The 17,510-nt window shown below is 51.3% G+C and overlaps 2 protein-coding genes across 2 annotated transcripts in view; one reads left to right on the top strand and one right to left on the bottom strand.

Moving 5' to 3' along the window:
* Positions 1 to 7,340, top strand: isy1 (ISY1 splicing factor homolog). Its single transcript, XM_080521773.1, has 11 exons — positions 1 to 113; positions 632 to 654; positions 1,613 to 1,664; positions 1,747 to 1,812; positions 2,870 to 2,912; positions 3,368 to 3,480; positions 4,352 to 4,469; positions 4,546 to 4,668; positions 5,882 to 5,991; positions 6,680 to 6,769; positions 7,148 to 7,340. The coding sequence occupies exons 1-11, from the start codon at positions 111 to 113 to the stop codon at positions 7,253 to 7,255; spliced, it is 849 nt and encodes a 282-aa protein (XP_080377899.1). The 5' UTR covers positions 1 to 110; the 3' UTR covers positions 7,256 to 7,340.
* A 1,292-nt stretch (positions 7,341 to 8,632) lies between these two features.
* pik3c2b (phosphatidylinositol-4-phosphate 3-kinase, catalytic subunit type 2 beta) overlaps positions 8,633 to 17,510 on the bottom strand; it is a gene marked incomplete at its 5' end in the record, with an annotated part of 34,403 nt that continues 25,525 nt past the window's right edge. The window contains 3 exons of the mRNA XM_080521774.1: positions 8,633 to 8,967; positions 10,906 to 11,034; positions 11,140 to 11,243. Of these exons, the coding sequence (XP_080377900.1) occupies positions 8,776 to 8,967; positions 10,906 to 11,034; positions 11,140 to 11,243 (425 nt within the window). The 3' untranslated portion in view covers positions 8,633 to 8,775. The remainder of the gene's footprint in view (positions 8,968 to 10,905; positions 11,035 to 11,139; positions 11,244 to 17,510) is intronic.

Genomic DNA, 17,510 nt, shown 5'->3' on the forward strand with positions numbered 1-17,510 from the left:
TGATATTTCAGTGTGTAGAAGAAGTCAGTTCTCCCTCATGAGCGTCGCAGCGTTTTGGAGCGTCAAAGTGGATTTTTAAAGTTTCGTTCAGAGGCAGAAAGAGAGCGGAGATGGTGAGACTCACTCTTCTCACTCTTCACACGTTAAGAGCGACTTTCACTCCGACACAGTCACGCCACCACAATGCTAACGGCTATCATGCTAGCCCTGATAGCGCCGAGGAAAACAGGGACGGGAGGAGAAGGTTCTGAATGTTCTAGAGGTTCTAGAGCAGGAGTCCTCTAACCCGGGCCTGGGGTCCGGTGTTCCCGATGTTTCCCAGTTTCAACTCACCGGAATCTGATAATGACGATGTCATCACCGAGCGTGTAAAAAAAATAAATAAATGATCGCTTCAGGTGTGGTGCAAATGGGAAAGACCAGAACCCTGCAGCACTCCGGTCCTCCAAAGGTTATGTAGAGGTTCTGAAGGTTTTCGGGGTCCTGACGGTTCTACAGCATCTGATGGTTCTTCATGTTCTTCAGGCTGCTGGTTCTAGAGTCCCCATGCTGTCAGATTAAAATGTGGAGCAGGAGTCCAATCGCTGGGTGGCACTGATGGTTCAACTTCCTGTTTTCTCTCTGTCTGCAGGCAAGGAATGCGGAGAAGGCCATGTAAGGACTTCCTGTTTCATCACCAAGACAACCAGCGACTCATGACTCCTCATCTCCTCACTTCCTCCACATGTCCTTACTTCCTCCTCACTTCCTCCACTTCCTTCACATGTCCTCACTTCCTCCACATGTCCTCACTTCCTCCTCACTTCCTCCACATATCCTCACTTCCTCCACATGTCCTCTCTTCCTCCACATGTCCTCTCTTCCTCCACATGTCCTCACTTCCTCCTCACTTCCTCCACATATCCTCACTTCCTCCACATGTCCTCTCTTCCTCCACATGTCCTCACTTCCTCCTCACTTCCTCCACATATCCTCACTTCCTCCACATGTCCTCTCTTCCTCCACATGTCCTCTCTTCCTCCACATGTCCTCACTTCCTCCACATGTCCTCACTTCCTCCACATGTCCTCTCTTCCTCCACATGTCCTCTCTTCCTCCACATGTCCTCACTTCCTTCACATGTCCTCACTTCCTCTACATATCCTCACTTCCTCCACATGTCCTCACTTCCTCCTCACTTCCTCCACATGTCCTCACTTCCTCCACATGTCCTCTCTTCCTCCACATGTCCTCACTTCCTCCACATGTCCTCACTTCCTCCACATGTCCTCACTTCCTCTACATGTCCTCACTTCCTCCTCACTTCCTCCACATGTCCTCACTTCCTCTACATGTCCTCACTTCCTCCACATGTCCTCACTTCCTCCACATGTCCTCACTTCCTCTACATATCCTCACTTCCTCCACATGTCCTCACTTCCTCCACATGTCCTCACTTCCTCCCCTCCATCTTTCCTCCTGCTGGCTGTTATTTTCACACTTTGTCCTCATCATCTCCTTTACTTTCTGTCACCTCTTCATCATTTCCTCTCCTTTTCACCTCCTCTTCATCATTTCCTCTCTTCTTCCCTTTCTTCTGTGGGGTAATTGTTTCCCTCGTTCTGTCTTTCAGGACGGCTCTGGCTCGGTTCAGACAGGCTCAGCTGGAGGAGGGCAAGGTCAAGGTAGGGATCTGCCATCTTCTCTGCTTCTCCCTCTCCATCTCTGTCTCTCCATCTCTCCATCTCTCTCTCCATGTCTCTGTAGGAAAGAAGACCTTTCCTGGCCTCAGAGTGCAGTGATCTTCCTAAAGCTGAGAAGTGGAGGAGACAGGTGAGGGTTTTTCTGTGATTCTGGTTCCTCACCTCCGTCAGATACTGGTTCTTCACCTCCGTCATACACGCTGGTTCTTCACCTCCGTCAGACACGCTGGTTCTGAACCTCCGTCAGACACACTGGTTCTGAACCTCCGTCAGACACGCTGGTTCTGAACCTCCGTCAGACACACTGGTTCTGAACCTCCGTCAGACACGCTGGTTCTTCACCTCCGTCAGACACGCTGGTTCTTCACCTCCGTCAGACACGCTGGTTCTGAACCTCCGTCAGACACGCTGGTTCTGAACCTCTGTCAGATACTGGTTCTTCACCTCCGTCAGACACGCTGGTTCTTCACCTCCGTCAGACACGCTGGTTCTTCACCTCTGTCAGATACTGGTTCTTCACCTCCGTCAGACACGCTGGTTCTTCACCTCCGTCAGACACACTGGTTCTGAACCTCCGTCAGACACGCTGGTTCTTCACCTCCGTCAGACACGCTGGTTCTTCACCTCCGTCAGACACACTGGTTCTGAACCTCCGTCAGACACGCTGGTTCTTCACCTCTGTCAGATACTGGTTCTTCACCTCCGTCAGACACGCTGGTTCTTCACCTCCGTCAGACACGCTGGTTCTGAGACTTTCTGCAGAACCAGGATCAAAAGAAACATTGCAAACTTCTCATAACGTCTGTGGTCACGGCTTTAGTATTCAGTGAAGTAGTAGTGTGTATCTTACAAGGTGGATGACAGTAATTGTAGTACTCAGTGAAGTAGTAGTGTATCTTACAAGGTGGATGACAGTAATTGTAGTACTCAGTGAAGTAGTAGTGTGTATCTTACAAGGTGGATGACAGTAATTGTAGTACTCAGTGAAGTAGTAGTGTGTATCTTACAAGGTGGATGACAGTAATTGTAGTACTCAGTGAAGTAGTAGTGTGTATCTTACAAGGTGGATGACAGTAATTGTAGTACTCAGTGAAGTAGTAGTGTGTATCTTACAAGGTGGATGACAGTAATTGTAGTACTCAGTGAAGTAGTAGTGTGTATCTGACAGTAAATTGTAACCGTTTCAGATCATCAGTGAAATCTCAAAGAAGGTGGCTCAGATCCAGAATGGTAAGTTTAAAATGGAAGTTCAGCTGTCTTTCTCCATCTGTCTGTCCTGTCCCTTTGTCTCTCTGTGTCTTCCTCCCTGACCTGTCTGTCTCTGTCCTGTCCCTGTGTCTCTCTGTGTCTCCCTCCCTGACCTGTCTGTCTCTGTCCTGCCCCTGTGTCTCTCTGTGTCTCCCTCCCTGACCTATCTGTCTCTGTCCTGTCCTCTGTCTCTCTGTGTCTCCCTCCCTGACCTGTCTGTCTCTGTCCTGTCCCTGTGTCTCTCTGTCTCCCTCCCTGACCTGTCTGTCTCTGTCCTGTCCCTGTGTCTCTCTGTGTCTCCCTCCCTGACCTGTCTGTCTCTGTCCTGTCCTCTGTCTCTCTGTGTCTCCCTCCCTGACCTGTCTGTCTCTGTCCTGTCCCTGTGTCTGCCTGTGTCTCCCTCCCTGACCTGTCTGTCTCTGTCCTGTCCTCTGCAGCTGGTCTGGGGGAGTTCAGGATCCGGGATCTCAACGATGAGATCAACAAGCTGCTCAGAGAAAAGCGTCACTGGGAGGTTCGGATCAAAGAACTGGGAGGACCCGACTACGGCGTGAGTGTCTTCCTGTAGCACGTCTCCGCCTGTCCAACCACCGGAGGCGTGAGTGTCTTCCTGTAGCACGTCTCCGCCTGTCCAACCACCGGAGGCGTGAGTGTCTTCCTGTAGCACGTCTCCGCCTGTCCAACCACCGGCTGTGCTTGTTGCTGCAGTGGTCGTCAGGCTGTCCAACAGCCTGTGTTTCTCAGGTTGCCCTCTCACTTAGTCGTCAGCTGTTTTGGGGGTGTCTCCGTTGGGTGTCTCTCCGTTGGGTGTCTCTGTTGGGTGTCTCTCCGTTGGGTGTCTCTGTTGGGTGTCAGGTGTTTTGGGGGTGTCTCCGTTGGGTGTCTCTTTTGGGTGTCAGGTGTTTTGGGGTGTCTCTCTGTTGGGTGTCTCTCCGTTGGGTGTCTCTGTTGGGTGTCAGGTGTTTTGGGGTGTCTCTCCGTTGATCGTTAGGTGTTTTGGGGTGTCTCTCTGTTGGGTGTCTCTCCGTTGATCGTTAGGTGTTTTGGGGTGTCTCTCTGTTGGGTGTCTCTCCGTTGATCGTTAGGTGTTTTGGGGTGTCTCTCTGTTGGGTGTCTCTCCGTTGATCGTTAGGTGTTTTGGGGCATCTCTCTGTTGGGTGTCTCTCCGTTGATCGTTAGGTGTTTTGGGGTGTCTCTCCGTTGATCGTTAGGTGTTTTGGCGTGTCTCTCTGTTGGGTGTCTCTCCGTTGATCGTTAGGTGTTTTGGGGCGTCTCTCTGTTGGGTGTCAGGTGTTTTGGGGTGTCTCTCCGTTGGGTGTCTCTGTTGGGTGTCAGGTTTTTCTCCGTGGTTTCCTCGCTGTCCCTGTGTTTACCCAAAGGACTTGGGGACACGCCCACCTGATGTCCTGTTTGTGTTGCAGCGGTTTGGTCCCAGGATGTTGGACCACGAGGGGAAAGAAGTTCCCGGTAACCGTGGATACAAATATTTTGGCGCCGCCCGGGAGCTGCCGGGAGTCCGAGAGCTGTTCGAGAAGGAGCGTACGTACTCCCTCTTTATGTCCTATGTCCTCTGTCCTCCACGTGTCCAACCACCTCCTCACTGTGTGACCTTCAGCCGCTCCTGCTCTGAGGAAGACGAGGGCGGAGCTGATGAAGGACGTGGACGCCGAGTATTATGGGTACAGAGACGAGGACGATGGGATGCTGCTCCCTCTGGAGACGCAGCACGAGAAACAAGGTGAGACTGGTGGGGTGTTAGGAGTGAGACTGGTGGTGTTAGGAGTGAGACTGGTGGGGTGTTAGGAGTGAGGCTGGTGGGGTGTTAGGAGTGAGACTGGTGGGTGTTAGGAGTGAGACTGGTGGGTGTTAGGAGTGAGACTGGTGGGGTGTTAGGAGTGAGACTGGGGGTGTCTGGAGTGAGACTGGTGGGGTGTTAGGAGTGAGACTGGTGGGTGTTAGGAGTGAGACTGGTGGGGTGTTAGGAGTGAGACTGGTGGGGTGTTAGGAGTGAGACTGGTGGGTGTTAGGAGTGAGACTGGTGGGTGTTAGGAGTGAGACTGGTGGGGTGTTAGGAGTGAGACTGGTGGGGTGTTAGGAGTGAGACTGGTGGGTGTTAGGAGTGAGACTGGTGGGTGTTAGGAGTGAGACTGGTGGGGTGTTAGGAGTGAGACTGGTGGTGTTAGGAGTGAGACTGGTGGGGTGTCTGGAGTGAGACTGGTGGGGTGTCTGGAGTGAGACTGGTGGGGTGTCTGGAGTGAGACTGGTGGGGTGTCTGGAGTGAGACTGGTGGTGTTAGGAGTGAGACTGGTGGTGTCAAGAGTGAGACCAGGAGGAGTGAGACTGGGGGGGGTGTCTGGGGTGAGACTGGTGGGGTATCTGGAGTGAGACCAGGAGGAGTGAGACTGGTGGGGTGTTAGGAGTGAGACTGGGGGTGTCTGGAGTGAGACTGGTGGGGTGTTTGGAGTGAGACTGGTGGGGTGTTAGGAGTGAGACTGGTGGGGTGTCTGGAGTGAGACTGGTGGTGTTAGGAGTGAGACTGGTGGGGTGTCTGGAGTGAGACTGGTGGGGTGTTAGGAGTGAGACTGGTGGGGTGTCTGGAGTGAGACTGGTGGGGTGTCTGGAGTGAGACTGGTGGGGTGTTAGGAGTGAGACTGGTGGGGTGTTAGGAGTGAGACTGGTGGGGTGTCTGGAGTGAGACTGGTGGGGTGTCTGGAGTGAGACTGGTGGGGTGTCTAGAGTGAGACCAGGAGGAGTGAGACTGGGGGGGGGGGCGTCTGGGGTGAGACTGGTGGGGTATCTGGAGTGAGACCAGGAGGAGTGAGACTGGGGGGGTGTCGGGGTGAGACGGGAGTGAGATGGGGTGTAGCTGAATAAGGTGTGTGTGTGTGTGTGTGTGTGTGTGTGTGTGTGTGTGTGTGTGTGTGTGTGTGTGTGTGTGTGTGTGTGTGTAGCGGTGCTGGAGGCGCTGCAGAGGTGGAGAGCAGAGGAGTCTGGTCTTGGTGGAGAGAAGCAGCAACAGGCGGAGGAAGAGGAGAACATTTACACCGTCCACAATGAGAAGGTGGGGCTTCACTCTCAGCCAATCGAATTCCACCTGAGTCACATGGTTCCTCCACTTTCTATCCCATGTCCTCCATCATGTCCTCCATGACGTCTCCAGGTGTTAACCTGTGTGTCTGTGGTGCCTAGTAAGGGTTCTACTGGAGGTTCTAGTAAGGGTTCTACTGGGGGTTCTAGTAAGGGTTCTACAGGAGGTTCTAGTAAGGGTTCTACAGGAGGTTCTATTAAGGGTTCTACTGGGGGTTCTATTAAGAGTTCTACAGGAGGTTCTAGTAAGAGTTCTACAGGAGGTTCTATTGAGGGTTCTACTGGAGGTTCTAGTAAGGGTCCTACAGGAGGTTCTATTAAGAGTTCTACAGGAGGTTCTAGTAAGAGTTCTACAGGAGGTTCTATTGAGGGTTCTAGTGGAGGTTCTAGTAAGGGTTCTACTGGAGGTTCTATTAAGAGTTCTACAGGAGGTTCTATCGAGGGTTCTACAGGAGGTTCTAGTAAGAGTTCTACAGGAGGTTCTATTGAGGGTTCTACTGGAGGTTCTAGTAAGGGTCCTACAGGAGGTTCTATTAAGGGTTCTACTGGGGGTTCTATTAAGAGTTCTACAGGAGGTTCTACTGAGGGTTCTACCGGAGGTTCTAGTAAGGGTTCTACTGGAGGTTCTCCTGGGTGTGCTCAGCCTGGTCTGGTCTCTGCAGCCTGATGAAGAAGAGAGCCGGGACGAGCAGGAAGGAGAAGACGGGGGACTGTCCTTCATCGCTCACGTACCTGTCCCTTCTCAGAAGGAGGTGAGACACCTTCATCCTCCTCATGGACGTCTGTCCCTGACTTCTCTGTCCCTTACCTGTCTATCTGTCCTGACCTGCCTGTCCCTGACCTGCCTGTCTCGTACCTGTCTATCTGTCCTGACCTGCCTGTTCCGTACCTGTCTATCTGTCCTGACCTGCCTGTCCCTGACCTGCCTGTCTCGTACCTGTCTATCTGTCCTGACCTGCCTGTCTCGTACCTGTCTATCTGTCCTGACCTGCCTGTTCCGTACCTGTCTATCTGTCCTGACCTGTCTATCTGTCCTGACCTGCCTGTCCCTGACCTCTCTGTCCCTGACCTGTCTATTTGTCCTGACGTGCCTGTCTGTCTCTGACCTGGTGTCCTGACGTGTCTCTCAGGTGGAGGAAGCTCTGGTCAGGAGGAAGAAGATGGAGTTGTTGCAGCGTTACGCCAGCGAGACTCTTCAGGCTCAAAGTCAAGAAGCCCGGACTCTTCTGGGACTCTGACCCGTCTGTCTGTCTCCGACCCGTCTGTCTGTCTGTCCATCTTTGAAATTGGTTTAATTAGCAGCTCATTTTCATAATAAAATGATTCAACTCAAATTTTCTGTGTTAAATTGATCCAGAAGTATTTCACTGCCTTTTGACGAGCACAATGTGATCTGGTGAGCGGGGCTAGGGGAAGGTATGGCAGGAGGAGGTATGGCAGGAGGAGTCTCAGCCAGAACGGTTCTGGAGGAGAAGGTATGGCAGGAGGAGTCTCAGCCAGAACGGTTCTGGAGGAGAAGGTATGGCAGGAGGAGTCTCAGCCAGAATGGTTCTTGAGAAGGTATGGCAGGAGGAGTCTCAGCCAGAACGGTTCTGGAGGAGAAGGTATGGCAGGAGGAGTCTCAGCCAGAACGGTTCTGGAGGAGAAGGTATGGCAGGAGGAGTCTCAGCCAGAACGGTTCTGGAGAAGGTATGGCAGGAGGAGTCTCAGCCAGAACGGTTCTGGAGAAGGTATGGCAGGAGGAGTCTCAGCCAGAACGGTTCTGGAGAAGGTATGGCAGGAGGAGTCTCAGCCAGAACGGTTCTTGAGAGGGTATGGCAGGAGGAGTCTCAGCCAGAACGGTTCTTGAGAGGGTATGGCAGGAGGAGTCTCAGCCAGAACGGTTCTGGAGGAGAAGGTATGGCAGGAGGAGTCTCAGCCAGAACGGTTCTGGAGGAGAAGGTATGGCAGGAGGAGTCTCAGCCAGAACGGTTCTTGAGAAGGTATGGCAGGAGGAGTCTCAGCCAGAACGGTTCTTGAGAAGGTATGGCAGGAGTCTCAACCAGAACGGTTCTTGAGAAGGTATGGCAGGAGTCTCAACCAGAACGGTTCTTGAGAAGGTATGGCAGGAGTCTCAGCCAGAACGGTTCTGGAGGAGAAGGTATGGCAGGAGTCTCAACCAGAACGGTTCTTGAGAAGGTATGGCAGGAGTCTCAGCCAAAACGGTTCTTGAGAAAGTATGGCAGGAGTCTCAGCCAGAACGGTTCTGGAGGAGAAGGTATGGCAGGAGGAGTCTCAGCCAGAATGTTATTGTTCACAATTTGCACTATATTTATTACTTTGTTGTTTAAAAAAACGATCATGTTTCACCACTAGGGGGCTCTTTATTCACTGCCTGTTTATCACTCCATCTCTCATCACTCCACCTCTCATCCCTCCATCTTTCATCCCTCCATCTCTCATCACTCCACCTCTCATCCCTCCATCTCTCATCACTCCATCTCTCATCACTCCATCTCAGTCAGCAGTGACGCTGGTGAAGAAACAGGAAGCAGCTTTTAGTTTCTCAGGTCAAGTTTATTATTTAGTGCAAATGATAGAAAACAGTTACATTGGAGTCCACCAGGGGGCGGGGCTAATAGTCAGGGGTGGGGCTACCCACCAGGGGCGGGGCTAACCACCAGAGGGCGTGACAAACCACCAGAGGGTGGGGCTAACCACCAGGGGCGGAGTCTTCCCCTCAGTGGGCGGGGTCTTCCCCTCAGTGGGTGTACCCCCCTCAGTGGGCGGGGTCTTCCCCGGCCCCCCCCAGCTGGTGCCAGTCCACCCAGTGCTTCCCAGGTACCAGGCCCCCCAGGGGAATGAAGGTCTCCCCCAGAACCGGGTTCTCCCAGAAGGCCCCGTCTCCCAGAACCCGCAGGTGGATCACTCTCTGGTCCAGGTCTCCTCGGGGGATCCGCTCGTAGACCAGCTGAGGACAGAGACCAGGTAGAACCAGACCAGACAGAACCAGACTAGGTAGAACTAGACCAGGTAGAACCAGACTAGGTAGAACCAGACCAGACAGAACCAGACTAGGTAGAACCAGACCAGACAGAACCAGACCAGGTAGAATCAGACAAGACAGAACCAGACTAGGTAGAACCAGACTAGACAGAACCAGACTAGACAGAACCAGACCAGGTAGAACCAGACCAGGTAGAACCAGACTAGAGAGAACCAGACTAGATAGAACCAGACCAGGTAGAACCAGACAAGACAGAACCAGACCAGGTAGAACCAGACAAGACAGAACCAGACTAGGTAGAACCAGACCAGGTAGAACCAGACTAGACAGAACCAGACTAGGTAGAACCAGACCAGGTAGAACCAGACTAGAGAGAACCAGACCAGATTGAAACAGACTAGACAGAACCAGACAAGGTAGAACCAGACCAGGTAGAACCAGACTAGACAGAACCAGACCAGATTGAACCAGACTAGGTAGAACCAGACCAGGTAGAACCAGACTAGAGAGAACCAGACCAGATTGAAACAGACTAGATAGAACCAGACCAGACTGAACAAGACCAGGTAGAACCAGACTAGGTAGAACCAGACCAGGTAGAACCAGACTAGGTGGAACCAGACCAGACTGAACCAGACTAGGTAGAACCAGACCAGGTAGAACCAGACTAGGTGGAACCAGACCAGACTGAACCAGACTAGGTAGAACCAGACCAGGTAGAACCAGACTAGGTGGAACCAGACCAGACTGAACCAGACTAGGTAGATCCAGAATGTCTCTAAGTTCCACATACTTCAGCTCCGAGTTGGTGTGAAGGGAACCAGGTAGACCCTTTGTCCCTGGACCAGGGACCGGTAGCAGTCTGGACCAGGAGTTGTGTGTGTGTACCATCTGGTTGTAGGTGGGGTTGCAGTGTGTGTGTGTGTGTGTGCGTGCGTGCGTGCGTGCGTGTGTGTGTGTGTGTGTGTGTGTGTGTGTGTGTGTGTGTGTGTGTGTGTGTGTGTGTGTGTGTGTGTGTGTGTGTGTGTACCATCTGGTTGTAGGTGGGATTACAGTGTGTGTGTGTGTGTGTGTGTGTGTGTGTGTGTGTGTGTGTGTGTGTGTGTGTGTGTGTGCTGTGTACCATCTGGTTGTAGGTGGGGTTACAGTGTGTGTATGTGTGTGTGTGTGTGTGTGTGTGTGTGTGTGTGTGTGTGTGTGTGTGTGTGTGTGTGTGTGTGTGTGTGTGTGTGTGTGTGTGTGTGTGTGTGTGTGTGTGTGTACCATCTGGTTGTAGGTGGGATTACAGTGTGTGTGTGTGTGTGTGTGTGTGTGTGTGTGTGTGTGTGTGTGTGCTGTGTACCATCTGGTTGTAGGTGGGGCTACAGTGTGTGTGTGTGTGTGTGTGTGTGTGTGTGTGTGTGTGTGTGTGTGTGTGTGTGTGTGTGTGTACCATCTGGTTGTAGGTGGGGTTACAGTGTGAGTGTGTGTGTGTGTGTGTGTGTGTGTGTGTGTGTGTGTGTGTGTGTGTGTGTGTGTGTGTGTGTGTGTGTGTGTACCATCTGGTTGTAGGTGGGGTTACAGTGTGTGTGTGTGTGTGTGTGTGTGTGTGTGTGTGTGTGTGTGTGTGTGTGTGTGTGTGTGTGTGTGTGTGTGTGTGTGTGTGTGTGTGTGTATGTGTGTGTGTGTGTGTGTGTGTGTGTGTGTGTGTGTGTGTACCATCTGGTTGTAGGTGGGGTTACAGTGTGTGTGTGTGTGTGTGTGTGTGTGTGTGTGTGTGTGTGTGTGTGTGTGTGTGTGTGTGTGTGTGTGTGTGTGTGTGTGTGTGTGTGTGTGTGTACCATCTGGTTGTAGGTGGGGTTACAGTGTGTGTGTGTGTGTGTGTGTGTGTGTGTGTGTGTGTGTGTGTGTGTGTGTGTGTACCATCTGGTTGTAGGTGGGGTTACAGGTGCGTCTTGCAGTCCTGGTCTTCCTCTTGCTGGTCTTCTGAGGGTCTGGCAGCAGGTACAGCTTCACGTAGGGGTCAGGGTCAGAACCGTCCTGCAGGGGGAGCTACACACACACTGACTGAGTACTGTGTGTGTGTGTGTGTGTGTGTGTGTGTGTGTGTGTGTGTGTGTGTGTGTGTGTGTGTGTGTGTGTGTGTGTGTGTCTCACCAGGCCTCTGATGTGAATCACCATGATGAAAAGTTTCTCGTTCCTGAAGCAGATGGACAGTTTGACCTCACCGAGTGACCTTTGACCTGGAAACCACTGGACCTCTGGGGGGGTGTAGAGTGGGGGGGGGGGGGGCAGTGACATAACAATGTCCACCATAGTGTGAAATGACATAACAACGTTCTCCATAGTGTGAAATGAAGTATGCCTTGGGTAGGGAACCCTGGTCCTTGAGCTGTAGTCCTGCACCTCCTCCATGTCCTGCTGGTTCATCACCATGTTCTCCATGTCTTCCTGAATGTCCTGATGGTTCATCACCACGTTCTCCATGTCTTCCTCCCTGAATATCCTGATGGTTCATCACTACGTTCTCCATGTCTTCCTCCCTGAATGTCCTGCTGGTTCATCACCACGTTCTCCATGTCATCCTCCCTGAATGTCCTGATGGTTCATCACCACGTTCTCCATGTCCTCCTCCCTGAATGTCCTGCTGGTTCATCACCATGTTCTCCATGTTATCCTCCCTGAATGTCCTGATGGTTCATCACCACGTTCTCCATGTCCTCCTCCCTGAATGTCCTGATGGTTCATCACTACGTTCTCCATGTCTTCCTTCCTGAATGTCCTGCTGGTTCATCACCACGTTCTCCATGTCATCCTCCCTGAATGTCCTGATGGTTCATCACCACGTTCTCCATGTCCTCCTCCCTGAATGTCCTGCTGGTTCATCACCATGTTCTCCATGTTTTCCTCCCTGAATGTCCTGATGGTTCATCACCACGTCCTCCATGTCTTCCTGAATGTTCTGATGGTTCATCACCACGTTCTCCATGCCTTCCTGAATGTCCTGATGGTTCATCACCATGTTCTCCATGTCTTCCTGAATGTCCTGATGGTTCATCACCACGTTCTCCATGTCTTCCTCCCTGAATATCCTGATGGTTCATCACCATGTTCTCCATGTCATCCTGAATGTCCTGATGGTTCATCACCATGTTCTCCATGTCTTCCTCCTTGAATGTCCTGATGGTTCATCACCACGTTCTCCATGTCATCCTCCCTGAATGTCCTGATGGTTCATCACCACGTTCTCCATGTCCTCCTCCCTGAATGTCCTGATGGTTCATCACCACGTTCTCCATGTCATCCTGAATGTCCTGATGGTTCATCATCACGTTCTCCATGTCATCCTGAATGTCCTGATGGTTCATCACCACGTTCTCCATGTCTTCCTGAATGTCCTGATGGTTCATCACCACGTTCTCCATGTCATCCTGAATGTCCTGCTGGTTCATCACCATGTTCTCCATGTCCTCCTCCCTGAATGTCCTGATGGTTCATCACCACGTTCTCCATGTCATCCTGAATGTCCTGCTGGTTCATCACCATGTTCTCCATGTCCTCCTCCCTGAATGTCCTGATGGTTCATCACCACGTTCTCCATGTCATCCTGAATGTCCTGCTGGTTCATCACCATGTTCTCCATGTCCTCCTCCCTGAATGTCCTGATGGTTCATCACCACATTCTCCATGTCCTCCTCCCTGAATGTCCTGCTGGTTCATCACCATGTTCTCCATGTCTTCCTGAATGTCCTGCTGGTTCATCACCACGTTCTCCATGTCCTCCTCCCTGAATGTCCTGATGGTTCATTACCACGTTCTCCATGTCTTCCTGAATGTCCTGCTGGTTCATCACCACGTTCTCCATGTCCTCCTCCCTGAATGTCCTGCTGGTTCATCACCATGTTCTCCATGTCTTCCTGAATGTCCTGATGGTTCATCACCATGTTCTCCATATCCTCCTCCCTGAATGTCCTGCTGGTTCATCACCACGTTCTCCATGTCCTCCTCCCTGAATGTCCTGATGGTTCATCACCATGTTCTCCATGTCCTCCTCCCTGAATGTCCTGATGGTTCATCACCACGTTCTCCATGTCTTCCTGAATGTCCTGCTGGTTCATCACCACGTTCTCCATGTCGTCCTCCCTGAATGTCCTGATGGTTCATCACCACGTTCTCCATGTCTTCCTGAATGTCCTGATGGTTCATCACCACGTTCTCCATGTCTTCCTGAATGTCCTGATGGTTCATCACCACGTTCTCCATGTCTTCCTGAATGTCCTGCTGGTTCATCACCACGTTCTCCATGTCGTCCTCCCTGAATGTCCTGATGGTTCATCACCACGTTCTCCATGTCTTCCTGAATGTCCTGATGGTTCATCACCACATCCTCCATGTCTTCCTGAATGTCCTGATGGTTCATCACCACGTTCTCCATGTCTTCCTCCCTGAATGTCCTGATGGTTCATCACCACGTCCTCCATGTCTTCCTGAATGTTCTGATGGTTCATCACCACGTTCTCCATGCCTTCCTGAATGTCCTGATGGTTCATCACCACGTTCTCCATGTCTTCCTCCCTGAATGTCCTGATGGTTCATCACCACGTTCTCCATGTCTTCCTGAATGTCCTGATGGTTCATCACCATGTTCTCCATGTCTTCCTGAATGTCCTGATGGTTCATCACCACGTTCTCCATGTCTTCCTGAATGTCCTGATGGTTCATCACCATGTTCTCCATGTCTTCCTGAATGTCCTGATGGTTCATCACCACGTTCTCCATGTCTTCCTCCCTGAATGTCCTGATGGTTCATCACCATGTTCTCCATGTCATCCTGAATGTCCTGATGGTTCATCACCATGTTCTCCATGTCTTCCTCCTTGAATGTCCTGATGGTTCATCACCACGTTCTCCATGTCATCCTCCCTGAATGTCCTGATGGTTCATCACCACGTTCTCCATGTCCTCCTCCCTGAATGTCCTGCTGGTTCATCACCATGTTCTCCATGTCTTCCTCCCTGAATGTCCTGATGGTTCATCACCACGTTCTCCATGTCCTCCCTGAATGTCCTGATGGTTCATCACCACGTTCTCCATGTCATCCTGAATGTCCTGATGGTTCATCACCACGTTCTCCATGTCTTCCTGAATGTCCTGATGGTTCATCACCATGTTCTCCATGTCATCCTGAATGTCCTGATGGTTCATCACCATGTTCTCCATGTCATCCTGAATGTCCTGATGGTTCATCACCACGTTCTCCATGTCCTCCTCCCTGAATGTCCTGATGGTTCATCACCACGTTCTCCATGTCATCCTGAATGTCCTGCTGGTTCATCACCATGTTCTCCATGTCCTCCTCCCTGAATGTCCTGATGGTTCATCACCACGTTCTCCATGTCATCCTGAATGTCCTGCTGGTTCATCACCATGTTCTCCATGTCCTCCTCCCTGAATGTCCTGATGGTTCATCACCACGTTCTCCATGTCATCCTGAATGTCCTGCTGGTTCATCACCATGTTCTCCATGTCATCCTCCCTGAATGTCCTGATGGTTCATCACCACGTTCTCCATGTCATCCTGAATGTCCTGATGGTTCATCACCACGTTCTCCATGTCATCCTGAATGTCCTGATGGTTCATCACCACGTTCTCCATGTCTTCCTGAATGTCCTGATGGTTCATCACCACGTTCTCCATGTCATCCTGAATGTCCTGCTGGTTCATCACCATGTTCTCCATGTCCTCCTCCCTGAATGTCCTGATGGTTCATCACCACGTTCTCCATGTCATCCTGAATGTCCTGCTGGTTCATCACCATGTTCTCCATGTCCTCCTCCCTGAATGTCCTGATGGTTCATCACCACGTTCTCCATGTCATCCTGAATGTCCTGCTGGTTCATCACCATGTTCTCCATGTCCTCCTCCCTGAATGTCCTGATGGTTCATCACCACATTCTCCATGTCCTCCTCCCTGAATGTCCTGCTGGTTCATCACCATGTTCTCCATGTCTTCCTGAATGTCCTGCTGGTTCATCACCACGTTCTCCATGTCCTCCTCCCTGAATGTCCTGATGGTTCATTACCACGTTCTCCATGTCTTCCTGAATGTCCTGCTGGTTCATCACCACGTTCTCCATGTCCTCCTCCCTGAATGTCCTGCTGGTTCATCACCATGTTCTCCATGTCTTCCTGAATGTCCTGATGGTTCATCACCATGTTCTCCATATCCTCCTCCCTGAATGTCCTGCTGGTTCATCACCACGTTCTCCATGTCCTCCTCCCTGAATGTCCTGATGGTTCATCACCATGTTCTCCATGTCCTCCTCCCTGAATGTCCTGATGGTTCATCACCACGTTCTCCATGTCTTCCTGAATGTCCTGCTGGTTCATCACCACGTTCTCCATGTCGTCCTCCCTGAATGTCCTGATGGTTCATCACCACGTTCTCCATGTCTTCCTGAATGTCCTGATGGTTCATCACCACGTTCTCCATGTCTTCCTGAATGTCCTGATGGTTCATCACCACGTTCTCCATGTCTTCCTGAATGTCCTGCTGGTTCATCACCACGTTCTCCATGTCGTCCTCCCTGAATGTCCTGATGGTTCATCACCACGTTCTCCATGTCTTCCTGAATGTCCTGATGGTTCATCACCACATCCTCCATGTCTTCCTGAATGTCCTGATGGTTCATCACCACGTTCTCCATGTCTTCCTCCCTGAATGTCCTGATGGTTCATCACCACGTCCTCCATGTCTTCCTGAATGTTCTGATGGTTCATCACCACGTTCTCCATGCCTTCCTGAATGTCCTGATGGTTCATCACCACGTTCTCCATGTCTTCCTCCCTGAATGTCCTGATGGTTCATCACCACGTTCTCCATGTCTTCCTGAATGTCCTGATGGTTCATCACCATGTTCTCCATGTCTTCCTGAATGTCCTGATGGTTCATCACCACGTTCTCCATGTCTTCCTGAATGTCCTGATGGTTCATCACCATGTTCTCCATGTCTTCCTGAATGTCCTGATGGTTCATCACCACGTTCTCCATGTCTTCCTCCCTGAATGTCCTGATGGTTCATCACCATGTTCTCCATGTCATCCTGAATGTCCTGATGGTTCATCACCATGTTCTCCATGTCTTCCTCCTTGAATGTCCTGATGGTTCATCACCACGTTCTCCATGTCATCCTCCCTGAATGTCCTGATGGTTCATCACCACGTTCTCCATGTCCTCCTCCCTGAATGTCCTGCTGGTTCATCACCATGTTCTCCATGTCTTCCTCCCTGAATGTCCTGATGGTTCATCACCACGTTCTCCATGTCCTCCCTGAATGTCCTGATGGTTCATCACCACGTTCTCCATGTCATCCTGAATGTCCTGATGGTTCATCACCACGTTCTCCATGTCTTCCTGAATGTCCTGATGGTTCATCACCACGTTCTCCATGTCATCCTGAATGTCCTGCTGGTTCATCACCATGTTCTCCATGTCCTCCTCCCTGAATGTCCTGATGGTTCATCACCACGTTCTCCATGTCATCCTGAATGTCCTGCTGGTTCATCACCATGTTCTCCATGTCCTCCTCCCTGAATGTCCTGATGGTTCATCACCACGTTCTCCATGTCATCCTGAATGTCCTGCTGGTTCATCACCATGTTCTCCATGTCCTCCTCCCTGAATGTCCTGCTGGTTCATCACCATGTTCTCCATGTCTTCCTGAATGTCCTGCTGGTTCATCACCACGTTCTCCATGTCCTCCTCCCTGAATGTCCTGATGGTTCATCACCACGTTCTCCATGTCTTCCTGAATGTCCTGCTGGTTCATCACCACGTTCTCCATGTCCTCCTCCCTGAATGTCCTGCTGGTTCATCACCATGTTCTCCATGTCTTCCTGAATGTCCTGATGGTTCATCACCATGTTCTCCATATCCTCCTCCCTGAATGTCCTGCTGGTTCATCACCACGTTCTCCATGTCCTCCTCCCTGAATGTCCTGATGGTTCATCACCATGTTCTCCATGTCCTCCTCCCTGAATGTCCTGATGGTTCATCACCACGTTCTCCATGTCTTCCTGAATGTCCTGCTGGTTCATCACCACGTTCTCCATGTCGTCCTCCCTGAATGTCCTGATGGTTCATCACCACGTTCTCCATGTCTTCCTGAATGTCCTGATGGTTCATCACCACGTTCTCCATGTCTTCCTGAATGTCCTGATGGTTCATCACCACGTTCTCCATGTCTTCCTGAATGTCCTGCTGGTTCATCACCACGTTCTCCATGTCGTCCTCCCTGAATGTCCTGATGGTTCATCACCACGTTCTCCATGTCTTCCTGAATGTCCTGATGGTTCATCACCACATCCTCCATGTCTTCCTGAATGTCCTGATGGTTCATCACCACGTTCTCCATGTCTTCCTCCCTGAATGTCCTGATGGTTCATCACCACGTCCTCCATGTCTTCCTGAATGTTCTGATGGTTCATCACCACGTTCTCCATGCCTTCCTGAATGTCCTGATGGTTC

This window comes from Blennius ocellaris (assembly GCF_963422515.1).
Source record: "Blennius ocellaris genome assembly, contig: SCAFFOLD_69, whole genome shotgun sequence".
In the NCBI taxonomy this organism is placed as follows: Eukaryota; Metazoa; Chordata; class Actinopteri; order Blenniiformes; family Blenniidae; genus Blennius; species Blennius ocellaris.

Bases quoted from the DNA above. Each gene is read 5' to 3' on its own strand.
- isy1 (XM_080521773.1), top strand. The intron at 1,813-2,869 runs GTGAGGGTTTTT...TAACCGTTTCAG, and splicing joins CTGAGAAGTGGAGGAGACAG to ATCATCAGTGAAATCTCAAA. The intron at 6,770-7,147 runs GTGAGACACCTT...CGTGTCTCTCAG, and splicing joins CTGTCCCTTCTCAGAAGGAG to GTGGAGGAAGCTCTGGTCAG.